At 38.5% G+C, this 18,500-nt stretch overlaps 1 protein-coding gene across 2 annotated transcripts; it reads left to right on the top strand.

Moving 5' to 3' along the window:
* The first annotated feature begins 11,022 nt into the window (after positions 1-11,022).
* Positions 11,023-13,383, top strand: LOC147603330 (tropinone reductase homolog At5g06060-like). Of its 2 annotated transcripts, none has more exons than XM_086796792.1 (5): positions 11,023-11,259; positions 11,328-11,535; positions 11,608-11,830; positions 11,927-12,027; positions 12,984-13,383. In XM_086796792.1, exons 1-5 carry the CDS (start codon positions 11,171-11,173, stop codon positions 13,155-13,157), a joined length of 795 nt encoding a protein of 264 aa, XP_086652918.1. In that variant the 5' UTR covers positions 11,023-11,170; the 3' UTR covers positions 13,158-13,383. The 2 variants fall into 2 exon arrangements, with proteins under 2 accessions (XP_086652918.1, XP_086652917.1); XM_086796791.1 differs by having other exon boundaries at positions 11,061-11,259; positions 11,921-12,027.
* Positions 13,384-18,500: the final 5,117 nt, after the last annotated feature.

The following is an 18,500-nucleotide window of genomic DNA, read 5'->3' as shown; positions in this document are numbered from 1 at the left end:
GGATGTGTATGTGAAAGAATGGATGTGGATGTGTATGTGAAAGAATGTGATGTGGATGTGTATGTGTATGTGAAAGAATGTGATGTGATGTAAAGGGATGTGATGTGACATAAATATATGTGGATGTGAAGTGATAGATATGAATGCATGAATAGATGTGGGTAGTCGTACATGTTAACGATTGGATGGATGTGGATGAATGAGATGAGATGTGTATGAATGAGATATGATATATGGATAGATGTGATGTGATGTTATGTATGTGATGGGATGGTGATGAGAATGAATGTGATGGATATGAGTGAATGTGATGTAAATCAAGATGTGAATAAATGAGATGTGATGTCATGTGAATCGGGATGTGAATGAATGATATCGGATGTGAATGGATGAGATGTGACGTGAAATGAATGTGTTGTGAATTGGGATAGATGTGAATGAATGAGATGTGAGGTGAAATGGATTTGATACGAATCGGGGTAGATATGAATGGATGAGATGTGAATGAATGTGATGTGATGTGATGTGATGTGATGTGATGTGATGTGGAGATTGGGTAGATGCGAGTGGATGAGATCTGATGAGGATAAATGAGGAAAGATGTGAATGAATGTGATGTGATGAGATCTGATGAGGATAAATGAGGAAAGATGTGATGAGATAAAAATGATGTGATTGGATGAGAATGGGAATACATAAATGAGATTTAAATAATGTGGATTGATGTGGAACAATGTGGAAAGACGAGAGTTGGTTATAGAAACTGTATTTATGACATGTTTTTAAATGACTGTTTTATGTCAAGAATGTTGGGGAAGCATTTTCACCGTCTTGTGAATGAGATCGTGGGTGGAGACCTAATCTGATAAAGTTGCAACAGCTAACGGAGAGTCAATGGAGGACGTCTCGCGTAGCAAGGTCGGCCGAGGTCTCGCGTAGCAAGGTCGACCGAGGTCTTGACCAGCCTCGGTTCGATTTAAATGGTGAGCTTCCGGTACGGTGGATGAGGGACCAAGGAAGTGGCCCAGGAGTGAAGTGCTAGGTGACCTACAAAGGATCTTAAAGGGTGCTGACCATATGGTGCTCGGGCTCTGGGTCGCCGAAGATACCCATACGAAGATACCCATACGTGCGTCGGGGAAGATATTGGAACAAGGCACAAAAGTTGTTTTCTGAATTCGGGCATGGATATGGTTGATTGACCTTACTGGTCCTCAACGGATGAGTCCATGGCTCTTTTATATGGATGTGTTGGTTGATCTTGCTGATCTTCAACGGAGATTCCATTTTGATTTTTATAAGTGAAAATATTGCCGGTTACTATGAGCTAGGAACTATCGAAAAGGCCCCTGAGTGGACAGGTGGTGAGTGTTCTGGTTGCCAATGATGCCATAGGTATACCCATGAAGAAAAAATTAAAAATTAGGATTCAACCGGATATTTTGGAGGATTATGATCAGTGACACTATGGTTTCATTAAATGATTATTTTAAAGATAGCCGATTCTGTGAAAAAGGCAATTTAATATTGGGTGTGTAAGTGGTGTGACTAGTAAGTTTAAGTTTGCATGAATATCCAGCTAGGGGGTCTGGGCACTCTTTTTCCTAGTACTTGGGATAAAACCTAATCAAATTCTGAAATGGATTCCATCACTACATCACTACAGTGGTTTGGGGAATGGATGGGGTTAGGCTGGACTGATAGATCCCTAAAATGAGACTGAATTCTGTTATGTTACGATAGATGAAGTAAATCCCGGGTAAAAATTGTTCTACGGAAAAGAATCAACGGCTGTGCCTCTCAATGAGGAAAAACGCAGGTGGTTCTCTGGCAAGCTATATTCGAGGTAAAACATTCAGCAAGCAGGCTCCCAAGCATACCTCATACAATGATCTTTCCAGGCAAACCTTATGGAGAGATACACAAATAATAAAAATGATTCAACTAGGCTTTTGGGCAACTTGATCCAGTAAGCGAGCTGTGGAAAACATGATTGAACTAAGAGCTCCTAGGCACTTCATCCAGCAAGCCATCACTACTTGTATTAGCATTGTCATTCCCTGGGCAAAACATCCAGCAGGAAGGTTACACTGACGTCAACAAAAGCACAAAACCAATCTAAACAATAATCACTGGGGGCCACTTTGTCCGGGTAAATTTCTTGCATGAAGTCCAAGCATACAAAGATACAAAATGAAACCTAGCCATGGCCAGTACATAAACCCACTTCTCATTAACAAAAAAGATCTGCTTCTCCCAAGCATCATTAGCATGTGCCAAGGCAGCCGCCAACAAAACTTTTGCTTTAGGGTCAAGACTGCTCATAAACTTCCATGGAGATAGCCATACCAAGGGCTCTGAAATCAAAAGGGTTGAGAAGAGCTGCACATGTTGTGTGCCCTTTTGAGGGTTTCTCTACAGCCTATCTGCACCACCCCATGCTAGAAGCTCTTTTACACATTCATTTGACCCACCTCGGTCTGTAAAATGCAAAGATGTGCTCCCAAATCTGAGGCTGCTTCAAGATTATTAAAGGCAATGGAGGTGCCTACTGTTTGTAGTGTAGTGCCTACAAGTTTGTAGTGTAGTGCCTACAAGTTTATGGTGTAGTGTAGTGCCTACAAGTCCCCCCACGGGATGCATCGAAATATGAGGACATTAGCTCCCCCCTTCAACCACAACAGATCAATGACAGCTACAGCCATGCTTACAAGAAAACATCAACAAGGGTGTTTGGTTTGTGATGAATCAAGGCCTCCACCATAGTCCCATTTTCCAAAAGTAAAAAGAGGAAATCAGGTGGGCCATGGGAAGCTGCTGGAGTGGCAAGCTGCATGGACGATCTCCCATCCTTTGCCAGTGGATGTAGTGGAGGGTGTCGACTATCCGTTAGTGTCACGAGACCGGTGGAAACGGTCCCGCGACGCCTTTGCCGCACGTGGCTTTTCCACGGTCCATGCTTCATGACTCGACTCCATCGGCCCAACGTGTCTCGCGCATTTTCCTTGTAGGTCTCATTGATCACTTGCGTTCATGCCCGGCTCGGCTCCCTTGGCCTCAACTCGGGTCTTGCCTTCCATCCGTGATCCGTCGGCCCGGCCGCGTCTCGGCCCGTCGACACGGCACGGCTCGCCGGTCGGCCATTTTTCCACCATTTTCGGTCCCGTCGACGTTTTCGATCATGTCGGCATTTTTGGTCCGATCACCACCAAGGTGGGGAGGGCAACCCCGGGGGCACTCGGTACCCATGTAACCTCGACGGCACCCGGGAAGGCCTAACGTGCCTACCCAGTGCGTTAGTGCATTCCTGGGGTGCCTACCATGTTGAGATATCAAGCTCATCTAGTGAGGCGGTGGACACTGATGACCCACCTGGGGGATAGTGTTGAAATATACAAGTGAATAGGGTGTGTGCGGGAACAAGCCCTTGGTTAAGAGGCTGTAAAAGAGAATCTGTAAATGTGAGAGAACCTGTGAAAAGATGAGAAGAATCTACGAGGAGAGAATAAAGGGTAGCATGAGAAGGTTTAGGAAGTGTGGAGATATTCTAGGAGAGATGGAGAGAATCAATCAAAAGAGGTGGAGTGAATCAAGGAGAAATCAGTGGGATTTGATGCTTGGATGTACACTATTTAAATTGAGGCATTGGCCTAATGAGAATTTACTGGTTTTTGATTATCCATGCCTACATTAAGCTATTTGTTAATTACTCACTAATCACATCTTAATTACTCACTAATCACGTCTTAATTTTTTACTAATCACTTTGTTAATGATGTTGATTCTAGTAAAATTGATCCACCATAGCTCATCACATTGTTGTGATTTTAACATGGTATCAGAGCCAAGCCTAGAATCCATCAATTTGTGAGCCCATTATCTTGCTAATTTTTTTGCTGATTAGGATTAGTAGAAAATTAATATTTTTCACCTCTTTTTTAACTAGTCTCTGCACCCCCAGCCAGTGGAGGAGCTCCCTCTCACTCTAGGCACAACATTAGCTCAAAACTTTTTAACCCTAGCTAGCCATAACCATTGGGCTCCAGCCCATGCAAGAAAATCGTCAAACTGCCGGCGCATTCAGGAGGAAATCATGTTTTTTCCAGCGTAGTTTTTTATGAGAAAGTTGCAGATCTTGTCTTCATCAAAACAAATTGGTCTAATTCCTCATAGCTCTAGGGGTTTTCAAGCATTCTCTACAAGCTGATGAAGTCACAATTCAATTTGATCAAGTCTACAGTGAGATCCAAGCTCTTCATCAAATCTGCAGGTGACTTTGGTAAAACAGAGATTAAGCATTCAATGTTTTGTCAAATCTTGTGTTTCTTAGCTTAATCCTCTACTAGACTAATTTCTATTGATGGCCTTGAAAGCATTTGAGCTCATTTGAAGTCTAGGGCCCCAGATCTGGACTCCCCGCATACTCTGTTTTTTGCACACAACAAAACAAGGGATTAATTTACTAATCAGTGATTAATCAATGCTAATCACTATATTTTGGTGCAATTGAGGGTTCAAATTAACCATTAGGTATGTGATACAGATCCCTATAACTTCATATTTTGGTGCAATTGAGGGTTCAAATTAACCATTAGGTATGTGATACAGATCCCTATAACTTCATATTTCAATTCAGAGTTGGTTTGATACTCCAACCATTCAGTACAAATTGGTTACCCTTGATTTAATGTAATTTGTGGTAAAATTATGTTGATAAATTTATGGTAATCATCATTTTGCATTTAATCCTTGGTTAATGCCTGTAAATCTCACTCAAATTCAAGATTATTCACAGCCAGAGTTGCATTTGAGAATGTGCATAAGAATGAATGCCATATGCATTATGTATTGGGCACATTACATCAGTGTAAAAATGGGATCAGACACTGCCCTTGTCCACAATAAGGCAAGAGATAAGACCTCCCACATAAATTTGGGTTTTGCATTGCATAATGACACAAGATAAACATCAAAAGCCCAAAAGAACTGTTAACAAAACATTTAAACATGTTGCTCACATGGAGCAAGAAGACTTGACGGACAAGCTCATGGCCCCAGCCATGAAAGAAGAAGAACATCTCTTTCCAAGAGGAAGATCCACACCAAGAAGAAAAGCTGAAGGAAGACATGGACACGAGAAGAGAAGCTGCCACAATAAGAAGACTGAAAGAAGACATGGACGCGTGAAGAGAAGCTGCCACGACAAGAAGACTGAAGACAAGAGGAGATGTGAGGCTCCAAAGAGTGAGGAACCATGTGAAAATCTCTAAGAGAGAGAGAGAGAGAGACCCCACAACCCAATGTAACCTACCCCAACAAAGTAAAACCACCTCTGAGCCACCGATGATGTAGGCCACGTGGTAGATGTATGTGTGAGCAGTTTAATCAAGGTCGCGGGCACTTGTCAAGTGGCCTGCTACTCATGTTGCCTTCTTTAGGGAATGGCAACCTTGCTTGCTTTCCAAACTGGCAAGCATCACAGACATGCATATTCCCATCATACTTGAATCTAGGCAGCCCACTAACAATGCCTCTTGCCGGCATGTTCTTTAACCTTTGTATGTTCACATGTCTAATCCTTTTATGCCACATGTTAATGTCCTGTACCACATTTTGGCTTTTAGAGAACATGGTTGATTTCAACTTAGGAATCCCAGCATCCAACTTAAATTACCTGCCTTCTTTCTTGCCTTTGGCAATGACTCTACATACATTTTTGAAATCCTCAATGAAGCAGCCGTGCTCATTGAAACGAACCTGTAAACCTTGTTAAACCATTTGACCAACTGAGGCCAAACTTTTTGTAATAGAAGGCACATACAAGACATCTGCCCATAGACTTTGTTTCACCATTGTGCATCACCAATGGTACGCTTCCAACATGAGTGATAGCATGTTGGGTATCATCACCTGTCTCCACATAGCCTTTCACATCCATTGGCTTCATATGTTCAAACCATTCACCATGACAAGTCATATGGTTTGATGCTCTAGAGTCCATATACCAAGTGTCATCACTGTCACCATTTGTCATCATAGATCCCACGACATGTTTCATGGCAAACAAGTGATTTGGGTTGCCATCATTACTGCTTGATGCAAAATTTCCACCACCATTTGCATAATTTCCACCACGTTGTGCATAACGTCCAGCATGTTGTGCTCTACCCCCTCTCAAATCATTCTTTTTGTGATAACAATCACGTGCTATACAACCAAGCTTTCCACAGTAATGGCATTCCAAATTTTGCATAGATGCTTGTCAACGTCCTCCTCCACGAGGATTACCTCTGCCGCTCTGAGGTGTATATCCACGACCACCTCTAGCACCATATGTAGGGTGAAAATTCTGTTATGGTGACCTATCTTGCCATCCACGACCATTACCATGACCTCGTGATGCAAATCTCCCCCTGCCTCTACATCCCCTTTGTGAATAGAAAGCCTAATTCCTGCCATTATCATCATGGCTAGTAGATGCATCATGAAAAGAGTCACTGAGTTTGATTTCCTCAACAAGCAAGAGTGAAACCAACTCATCAAAATTTGGTAAACCTATACTCCGAACAGAGATAGATGTATTAAAAGACTTGTACTCTTTGCCCCAAGACCACGCAAGGCAATGTCTACCAAATCATCATCAGGCATGGGGGCATTCATAGTTGCCAATGCATCTGCATACTTCTTTATCTCTTGTACATAATCATGGATACTCCTTCCTTTGCGCTTCACATTATGAATCTATTGTCTTAACTGAGACTTACGAGACGAGCACTAGTATCTGTATCAAACAGCTTTACCAATCTATCCCATGCATCCTTGGGATTCTCAGCATCATGTATGTGTATGAGTATAGCATCCGAGATACATAGAGACAAGTAATGCAAAACTTTGTATGCTCTCTAACCATTGCTTATGAGCTACAACCTGTTGTTGTGTAGGTTTTCGGGGTATTTCCGGCTCTGGCTCCGCACCTATAACAAGGTTCATAAACCCTTTTCCTTTCAGAAATCTTTTAATCCTATACTTCCATGCCTGGAAGTTCTTTCTATCCAACCTCTCACCCACAATCTGTACTGGGTTGTCTGACATATTTTCTCAATGCAAATGCACCTTCCACACACGTCCAATTCTGTAAATGAGCCTTCCTTAGCTCAACCACACTCTAATAAGTGTTCCAGATACTCCAAAGTACTCAATGAACTTCACTGTTGATGTATAAAATCACTGTGATTGCATTCAAATTGAAATGGCATAGGTAGTCCAAAGTACCCTATTTTGGTGTGCTTTCCAAGGTTTTAAATTACAATGTAGTGGTTCAATCAAGTGTGGATAACTTGCATCGACACCTAAACAAGCTCAATGTTGCATATCAACACCAACCAAGGTGCGTACATACCAAAATTATCAAATCCCCTTCTATGTTTTGAGAAAAACCAGTAGGAAAAATGCTCTGATTCCTTTGATTCTTGTCCAAATTGAGAGACCAGGCATTAATTAGCTTAGCAATGATGTATACTAACTCCATGTAAAAGGAATTAGACCAATTATTTAAGTTGAGAGAGTAATTATCCAATTAATGACCCTCTGTTCCACTAATCACTGTAGACAACCTATTTAATCAACTCCATAATGTATAATTGTTCCAACCAATCACATAGCAACCTTCTCAAGTATGTGTATCACAAATTTGCTAATCAAATTTTGGGTTTAATCAATCACAAAACTAGAATTTGGCCTCCACTTTGCAAAAAGGATGAGTTTTCAACTTTGTTTCTTCCCTTCAGTCTACGCTGCCTGCTGTAGGGGAGGATTGATGAGTTTGTAATAGATATTTAAGGTATAAGTAGATACCCAACACTCCTAGGCATGTACCCAATCCATCAATGAGGTGATTTTTGCCAAAAACCGGCTTCGATCTCATCAACAATGGACCCCTCTTCTCTGTTTTTGTGAGGGCTTCAAAATAGTGAATTTCCAATCACTTAAATGCATCAACTTTGCTCCAAATTCAATGTAGGACTTGCACATGAGTTGCCAATACATTCCCATTTTTCAAATACATGATTCTTTGTCAGATTCGCAACCATTTGCCTCATACATTCACCACACTCAAGTTTCAATGGAGAGCTTGCAAAACAGAATTTTTCTTTGCTTTGGGCAACTCAAATCTAGTGTTGTTTGTGTTTTTGCACCTGCAATCCACTCAAGGATGTTTAGTAGTCCTTACCCGGTAGGCTAAGCTCTCAGATTTGATGAAAATCGGTGTGCTCCAAGCTTCACAACTTCTTCTCCCTCTTCTCTCACTCACTCATAAACCCTAATAGAGAGCACCAAGCTCTGATACCATGATGAAAAACAGATAGAGGGAGAGGAGACACACACACAGGAGCAAACCCTAATGTATAATCAAACCCTAACCATAGTTGGAAGCCATGTCCCTTATCACACAATGCATTAAGCAATAATCCATAATCTACAACACACTACATGTGTTGTGTCCACACACAGCTAACCCTAGCTAGTGTCCACACACTATGACCAGCTGGACGCGGTCATTTATGTCTCACACATGTTACTACCTAACATGCCAGCACATAGTGCAACTGGCACAAGTTGACATCGAGGTTGAATCTCAACATTATATCTTTACTAAGGGAGTCCCCCTTCACCTGTAAAAAGGGGCCATCTATCACCATCAAGGAGAAATCTTTCCTCCTTGGCCCTCACTATTATGTTAACCTCCTTCTTCCCCACCACCCATGCCATCATAAAGTCCTTAGTCCTCTACACATATTATGAATAACTTGTCTATTTCTTATAATTGAATAAGAGGGTACACCTATGTATATCTCAGCCCTCCCATTATTCTGAATTACCCTTATACTATTATTAGTTTGGTACTATTTTTCTTTTCTTCTAAGTTATAGTACATAAATCATTGGCTAAGTGTCTTCACATAAACTATGTCTAAAAATAGGGTTTATATGCATAAATGGGCTCAAATTGACTTGGGCACATCTTGAATTATTAATTATCCTAAGGTTCCAAAATAGAGGGCTTTTATACCTAAGGTTAAAATGTCTTTCAAATATAAGGCATAGTTTCCTATCCATAGATTCTACAAGGGTTTATCTAGATTAACATGCTTTAACAATCTACCTTGACTTGATAGAAGTCTTTGGACTAGGATAAAATATTAATTAGAAGGGAGACTAGATCAATAAGTGGCCCATCTAATAAAGACTTTTAAAAAAATATAAAGTAAGGTCAACTTAAACTTTTTACTCATTTAATGATTACCTTAAGAAAAAAGGTCATAAAGGCTTGATTAATATGAATTTTATTATTTAACGTAAAATGCAAAAAAGAGAGAATTAAAATAACAAGATTTTACAAAGACAAAGGTTTAATTACCTCATGTGGCAAGGACGCTTAGGCTTGATTTTGATGTGCTGCAAGTGTTGTAGGAAATCTCCAACTGTACCAAAAAGCCATGAATTTTCTCCCTCAAATAGGTAGTACACATTGTAAGAAGAGTAAATGGGAATTATGACAACCTAGAAGTACACAAAACAAATCATGGATTATAGCTTAGGGGAAAAGGTTTTTATAGGAGTTCTACCATATGCATGCACCATAATTCTCCATGAGTTAATGCCTAGGTAGCTCATACATCATGCATACATGCATACCTTACATTTTTATGGCTACCTAAAATGGAACTCAAGTTTCTCAAGCAAAGGGATCCCAATGCCACCTAACTACTAACTAAACTCAAAACCATCAATTTTTTCAACTTTCCACAAACCACCTTGGCAACACCATGAGTACTCAAACTACTTTCCACTTTCTCACCTTGTTTTACTTTGCAAACCATGGTTTTGTACTCAACCTTACAAGATCAGACCATTTAATTTATTTTTTCCAAGATGCTACTACCAACAACTTTGCCCAAGCCCTTGTCCTAGGCTAAACCCCACATTTTGAATTTGATTTTACCAGTTTAATTCATATGGGATCTAATTACTTTCACATACGAATACACACACATGTGTGCACATGTGCACAGTTACACTGTTATAATTTTCTGAGAATAGGAACTTTATAAAATTTTAAGGTTATTACTAAAAGTTTGTTTTTCAATGGAGTTTTATTATTTTTGAACGATTTTCCATGTGCATATTTTATCTTTAAGAATTTTACAATTTTTGAGCCAATTGTTCTTTTATTTAACATTTTGCCTTTGTTTGAGTTTGGTGAAATGATGCTTCAGCATCCATGAGTGTAGGTGCTAGCAAATTCCTAAGAGTAGTAACAATGTTGGTATAGTTTTCTTGAGGGAGACTCTTCAAACGAACTTAGTGTAAATTGAAGTTACATATTCACGTTGTGGACATGTTTTAGTTTATAAATGCCCACTTGAAGTGGGCATTAATAAATTAATACCTTACCATATACTAAGGTATGCTAAGGATGCTAAGGCGACACACGAAGGAAGCTAGCGGGGGTGCGACACATAGAGGAAGCTACTGGGCGACACACATAGGAAGTAGACCGTGAGACAGACACACGAAGCGAAGCTAAGAGAGAGAGGCGAGGTTGTTCGTTCGTGAGGAGAGAGGCAATGTCCATCGTCAGAGCAGAGAGGCAATGTTGTCCATCGAAGAGAGATAGCGAGGAAACCTTTCTCTTCCCAAGACAGAGAGCGAGTCTAGGAGCAAAGCAGCGCATTGGGGAAAAAAAAAGACCAGAGCTCTCTTTCAGCACGAGCTCTTCATCCACGCATGCTCTTTCGCCCTTTTATACGTTCTGCACACCATTCTTTCCAGAAAAAACCCTCAGTACCACACGTCAAACCCATATACACTCTAATTTCTAAGGTTTTGACCCATACACTAGTTTTTTTTTCCCTAAAGTTTTATTGTCTCAAGTAATTAATTGATGTGAAAACAAAATTTTGGTATTATATGTGCGCTAAAAGTTTAAAGTCCATTCATGTGATGACATGGGCCCTTCTTAGGAAAAGGCTCTTTACAAAGATAACGCTCAATGAACGAGTACCTCACATGTTCTCGGGCGTAGCACATTCATTCATTCTCTCTCTCTCTTTCTCTCTCTCTCTCTCTCTCTCTCTCTCTCTCTCTCTGTGTGTGTGGGGAAACTACAAATGGCAAGGGCATCTGCTGAACAGCTGCCTTCAAGATGGAACTTGGTGGGCAAAACAGCTCTAGTGACAGGAGCCACCAAAGGCATCGGGTAATGAGCTCGAGGGTCAATTTTTCACTCCACGTGTTTTTGGAGTCTTCTTATGGGATTATATGCAGGAAAGCCATAGCCGAGGAGCTTGCAGGGTTAGGAGCATCGGTCTACGTGTGTGCTCGGACGGAGAAAGATGTGGAGGAGGTTGTGCAGGCGTGGAAGCGGGCCGGGTTGGACGTGGAGGGCTGTGTGTGCGACGTGTCGTCCATGGATTCGTGCAAGCAACTGGTGGCAGCAGTGTCAGATCATTTCAAAGGGAGGCTCGACATATTGGTAATAATTTTGTTAAGGACCTTAATTATCCTCGATCATGGCAGATAATAACGTAATTAAGGTGGCGTGCAGGTGAACAACGCGGCCTTCACGTCTGCCCAGTGCAGCAGCGTTGACGTGCCGGCGGAGTTCCTCTCTTTGATGATGCGGACCAACTTTGAGGCGGGCTTTTACATTAGCAAATTTGCCCATCCCCTCCTCAAGGCGTCCGGCCAAGCCTCCATCGTTTTCATCTCCTCCATCTCTGGCTCTGTCGCCCACCACCCCCAGAGTGCTCTCTACTCGTCATCAAAAGGCAAGCCACATGCATATCCTTGCGCTTCATGTATTCGATCCTTTCTCTAAGCTCCACGTTTTATCAACTCCATTTCGCCCTTTTTTGCAGCCGCAGTTAATCAGCTCACAAGAAGCTTGGCTTGCGAGTGGGCCAAAGACGGTATCCGAGTGAACGCTGTTGCTCCAGGGTACACGCATTCAGACGTCCTCGACAAGGTGAGTCTCTCTCTCTTGAGTTCAAATCTTGTCGGATAGATCAATTTGGTCTCTTGGGATAGTTTCCTCCGACATTAAAAAGTTCTCTCTTCTTCTCTTCTCTCTCGTAGGGACCCACACCCGTTCTCTCTCTCTCTCTCTTTCTCTTTCGTAGGCCCACACTTGGAGTAGATTGTTCAACTCCCTCACTTACCTTTCCCACACTTGGAGTAGATTGTTCAACTCCTTCACTTACCTTTCCCACCTTTAAAAAAAAAAAAAGTGTGCCCCTTGATTTTGACAAGGTGAGTCTCTCTCTCTGTCTCTCTCTTTCGTTGGGGTTTCAGACCGCCCACACTTGGAGTAGATTGTTCGACTCCCTCACTTACCTTTCCCACACTTGGAGTAGATTGTTCAACTCCCTCACTTACCTTTCCTACGTTTATAAAAAAAAAGTGTGCCCCTTGATTTTGACAAGGTGAGTCTCTCTCTCTCTCTTTCTCTTTCGTTGGGGTTTCAGACCGCCCACACTTGGAATAGATTGTTCAACTCCCTCATTTACCTTTCCCACACTTGGAGTAGATTGTTCAACTCCCTCACTTACCTTTCCCACCTTAAAAAAAAAAAGTGTGTCCCTTGATTTTGATTCCACCAAACCTATTTCACATTCTTGCATCTAGCTATGTTCATGATAGCCGGCTCGAATTGACTAGACTCTTAGATCAACGTGTTTGAAACTACGTGTGTGGACCAACAAGTTTAGTCAGTGTTTAGTATGATATGGTATTGGGTGAGTTTGAAACTAAGTGTGTGGATCAACATATTTAGTCAGTGTTTAGTATGATATGGTATTGGGTGAGGGATTTGTGGAGGGAGGGAGAACCCTACTCGTATGTCACAAGATGTCTGATGATTCTATACATAAATTCTTGAAGTTCTTTTAAAGGTTTAATTAACAATGAGACCATGTGAGGCAGGAGCTAACAACAGAGCTTATAGCTATGGTAAATGCTCGGACACCCCTAGCACGTGTTGGCGAGGCAAAAGAGATTGCAGAAACAGTGGCTTTCCTTTGCATGCCTTGCTCTTCCTTTACCACTGGGAGCATTTTCACTGTGGATGGTGGCATGACCGCTCACTGTTTTATCTAGATTAACAAAAGTGTTTTTGGTCTCTAGTGTTGTATTTTTCTAATATAATTTTAGTTACACTATTGACGACGTGGAAGAGGATATTTATGGCTTGATATATTTGTAAGAGACGATTCAAGGATATCATTTGGGTAATTGTAGTGGACGTATTTTGTGAGAAATTTTTAAAGAGCAAAATATCGAACGAAATAATATTTTATTATAGTATGGAGAACAGCTACCATTTGCTAGCTTGTTATATTTCGTGATTGTATGCAATCACATACATTATGGGTTTTAGAACTGGAGTTTTCTTTATGCTATATTAGAGAACCATTTTTGTTTTTTACACAATAGAGATTCATCTTTCTTTACATTAGTTTTTGTAAGAGTTTAAGAGATCCATAACTTTGTAGAATATAGTAATTTAAAGAGGTTGGACCCACCTTTAAAAAATGGCCAAACAAGTCCATTCTTGATAAATTGTTAAGCCATGTTTAAACTATTATTTCACTAATATAAAGATGAGACACTCATAGATGGAAGTCCAAAAAACAAAATTTTCAAAGGCAAAGGAAATTGTTAGAAACACACACACCCAACCTCCATGAGGTGGAGGCGGCCCCGCCGGGATGGACAGGCGAACCCATCGTATACATGCTTATAACCAATGAGTGCTAGCTCATCTGGTAGAGTGTTGGTCTCTACTCCCAAGGTCTTGGGTTCAAGTCTTGGGGGCCTCGTTAGGTACCTAGCCTTGATGGAAGTCAATTTTGATACATAAAAATGTGTGGCTACCTCATCTCCATGTGGAAAACTTAAATAAGGGATGGTGTAATACTCACTCAAGGATGTTTCTTGTAGGTGTTTCATTTAGGAAGATTGTTTTATTTTTTCAAAAAAATTGATTTAGGATGCTACAAACGATGCCATCAATATATGTTCTAGATTCATTCAATGTGTTTCTCATGTTTTCTCAATTTTGCCATAGTAACTATGCTCATTTTAATCCAAATGTAGCCTATACTCAATTTCACCATAGTAATTATTCTCATTTTAATCGAAATGTAGCCTATGCAATTTATAAAGCCAAAATATGTTCTAGTCCTCTTAATCATCACAGAATGAAACAACGTGAAAACTGAGGCAGTCTATGGTAGATAGACCTTCTTCATCTATTGAGGTTGCTCCTCATGCAAACTCTAGTGCCATGGTAGGCATGTCATCCTCTCCTGGTCATCATGTGCTGACAATGCCACCCGCTATGATGATAATGATGAAAAATTAGCTTAATTATTTGTTAAACACTTAAAAAACGGGTGCATCATTATCAAAAGATGCAACCATGGCCCTCCATGCCTTTATATAACCAAAAAATAATCATTTTGAAGATAAAATCATCGCTATTGTTTTTTACTGCTCATTCTTTTATAGAACGATATTAAAATATAAAGAGATACCTTTTCTTATATTATGCCTTGATATGATAAAAGTTGTGTTGGAAAAAGAATGGTTTTTCCATATGATTCTCGGTGTGGATATAAACTATTTAAACCATGTAATCACCTTTGAATATAGTAAGAAGATTTTCACTTTAACTAGTGACCTCTATGGTTCAATGCCTAAAATTTCTTCTTATATTAATTATGAATTATAATGTATGATGATAGACATTCTTATCTAGCTTTGAAAATTGTTCATGTGCTTTGCTCCTGACAAGAATGAAAATATAATTCAACAATGAGATCAATGTGTAATCTTGTAGGAATTAATATGAAGTACTATTTGATATGGGTAATTTCTTTCTAGCTCGTTGCTCTTCACAACAAGTAGGTGTAGTATTAGTGGTATCGGTTGCTCGAGTTATGGATTTGACATTAAAGACATGAGAAATGGCTAGCCCATTTCCTCTTGAGAACTTTGTTATCAGATTAGCAAGAGTGTTTAAGACTTTATATCCCTAGAGCTCGGGGGGGTCACTATATGTAAATCCTCTATATCACGTGCGTTCAAGGCCTATTTAAAAAGTCCCTTATCTGTAAATTTTTTAGTGAATTATATGAATCCTTTCCTATTCAAATCTGTAAATTTTTTTTAAAATACAATAAATAAATCCCCTCTGTAAATATATTTCTGTAAGTTTTAAATATTTAAAATGTCCTTCTGTTGAACCCACGTGATACTTACATATTTATACGAGTGACCCCCCCGAGCCCTAGAGTGCATCTGTCCTCCAAATCTCCACAGGACCAATCCTTGAGTTTTGCTAGGCTTTACTACACTAATGCAAGATATGGTGGGTAGCCTCTCAGCTAATTTATAAATACCAAGCCAAGCAACTGAGGGAAACTACCCAAGCCTTCCTCCTTTATTTGGCCAAGTGTAAGATTCCTCCCTCCAGCTTTTGAGGTGTACAGGTGTAAGAACCTCCCCTTCTGATCTTGTAATTATTTCCCTCTCTAAAATAGAAGAAAGATCCTATTTTGCCCTATTTTGGCATGGAGAGAGAAAATATCTAGAGAGAGAAAATCCAAAATTGAGATATTTTTTGATATAAAAAGCCTCCTAGTGTCTAAGATGGTTTCCCCTGAAACAAAAATTAAAAAAGAACTTTCCAATGTGTAATTGAAATTAATTGAAAACGTATATACAAGACCTTAGCCAAAGGGTCAAGATTTTTAGAAATTTCTAGATTATGGTCTAATTAAGGTTCCTATGGACCAATTGGATTAATCCAAGTGTGGGGAGGAGATAAATCTAATAAATAAAAGAAAATACCCAAAAATGAGTAAATACCCATATAAGATGAAGAGTTGACTGAGTAGAAGGTTTATTAGTTAAAAACTATGAGATATTACTAAAAAAATGAGATATTTTGGTATAATGATACATTTTTGACACCTTAGTAAGAGAAGGGGGGACTTCAAGGAGGTGCCTATTTCACATATGTGGTGGAGTTTTTAACTCAAAAATATTGTGATATTTCAAGGAGGTGTCTATTTCACATATGTGGTGGAGTTTTTAACTCAAAAAAATTGTGATATTTTTATCTCTCCTCTCTTCTAGATCAAACCAAATCAAACGGGAGCCAAACTAGGTCAAAATCTTGTCCAAATTCAGCCAAACTGAACCTAGAACATTCTAGAACCTAGTTGGACTTGGTTAGAGGCCTCCCTCACCTATATATAGATCCTTAGTCTTTTGTAAAAAAATATGTGAACTATATCATGCCAATATTATACTAAAATAATGATATTTTTTTATTATCCTTTAAAAATCCTCTACTTTTGGAGAGAGTGGAGCCTCTCTCTCTTCAACCATCCTTGGAGCTTTCCTTTCAACACACAATCCAATTGATTGTTGGTAGGGGGCTTCTTCTATGATAGAGAAGCAAGCAAAAACAAGAGATAAAGTGTAATTTTATGGTTTTTCTATACTATTCTCAATGTTTTCACTTCACAATCCCTCTCAAGCTTGAGAAGTTTCTTAATTAAGTGTTTATAATGCAAATAAAGCTTTTTTTAAAAGTTATAATGAATAATTAAGAAAAGTTTACATTTATACTTAAATTAGGATGCTTTTATGTTTATCTCTCTCTTCCCCAAAGAATGGTCATTCCTATGACCAATTCTCTATTCAATTGATGCTTCTCATGGATAAATTCTTAATTCACAAATCAAACTCTAGACTTGTGAAGCTAGAGGTTAAGAAACTGGTTTTTTATACTTATATACTTGTAAATTATGGTAATATTATGAGATTAATCCATAAATTAGATTTAAGGTTAAAAGATAGCTATACTATCATAATTACATTACTATGTCTTATTCTTTTCAAAAATATTAAAATTTATCAATAATAGCAATGAAGCTAAAATTTTATGAAATTAATACATAATTCATTCTTATGCATAACGTGAAAAGAGGACTTCCTACCATATTCTAGGATTGAATATCCTAGGCTAAAATAATAATTTTCATTACATTCAATGGAAATTTTTTTAAGGTTTATGTATAATTAAATAATTAAGAAAAGAGAAAATTATGGTAATTTTATTTAAATGATAAAAGAGAAATTTCTATGACATTTGAAATTCAATCATTTAAATAGAAAAAGTGAAACTCCTAGCATATTAAAATTAATGGATATTTTATTTAAATTCAAAGATAAATTTTAGATAAATTTATTTCATGCATGATAAATATTTATTTAGATAAAAGAAAAATTCCTATGACATTTGAAATTCAATCATTTAAATAGAAGAAGAAAAATTCCTAGCATATTGAAATTAATAGATATTTTATTTAAATTGAAAGATAAATTTTAGATAAATTTATTTTATGCATGAGAAATATTCAAATGATAAAAGAGGTATTCCCATGACATTTGGAACTCAGTCATCTTAACAGGAAGAGTGGAATTCTTAGCATATTGGAATTAAAATATTATATTTAAATTCAAAAAGATGAATTTTAGATAAATTTATTCTATGCATGAGAAATATTTAAATGATAAAAGAGGAATTCCCATGACATTTGAAATTCAATCGTTTAAATAGGAAGAGTGGAATTCTTAGCATATTGAAATTAATGGATATTTTATTTTAGATAAATTTATTTTAAGATAAAAGATGAGTTCCCATGACATTTGGAATGTAACTAATTAAATGCAAAAAGAGGAATTCCCAAGATATTTGAGATCCAAGAAATCAAATGGGAAAAAGAGAAACTTTTAGTATAATTCAATTTATGAATATTTATCAAAAGTGAAAATATGGGTAGAATTGATTTTTGTAAATTCCATTAATTTTTTTATTCAAAAGAGGAATATTGAATATAATTCATTTGAGAAATTGAGAAAGAATATGAAAATAGTTGTCAAGAAAAAGAACCTTTATCTAGGCCAAGCAATTGACAGAAATTTAGAAAAAGTCCCATTATCGGTATCAAAGTAGAAAAGCTACTAAATGGGAATAGGATGTGAATAGACGTGATAAGATGTAAATCAGCTCCATAATGCATAATTGTTCCAACCAATCACATAGCAACTTTCTCAAGTATGTGTGTCACAAATTTGCTAATCAAGTTTTGGGTTTAATCAATCACAAAACTAGAATTTGGTCTCCACTTTGCAAAAAGGATGAGTTTTCAACTTTGTTTCTTCCCTTCAGTCTACGCCGCCTGCTGTAGGGGAGGATTGATGAGCTTGTATAGATATTTAAGGTATAAGTAGATACCCAACACTCCTAGGCATGTACCCAATCCATCAATGAGGTGATTTTTGCCAAAAACCGGCTTCGATCTCATCAACAATGCTTTGTCAGATTTGCAACCATTTGCCTCATACATTCACCACACTCAAGTT

This window comes from Cibotium barometz, chromosome 64 (assembly GCF_041138505.1).
Source record: "Cibotium barometz isolate CiBa-2024 chromosome 64, ASM4113850v1, whole genome shotgun sequence".
In the NCBI taxonomy this organism is placed as follows: Eukaryota; Viridiplantae; Streptophyta; class Polypodiopsida; order Cyatheales; family Cibotiaceae; genus Cibotium; species Cibotium barometz.
Note: the sequence above shows the minus strand (reverse complement) of the source record. Positions and strands in the feature narration are given on the sequence as shown.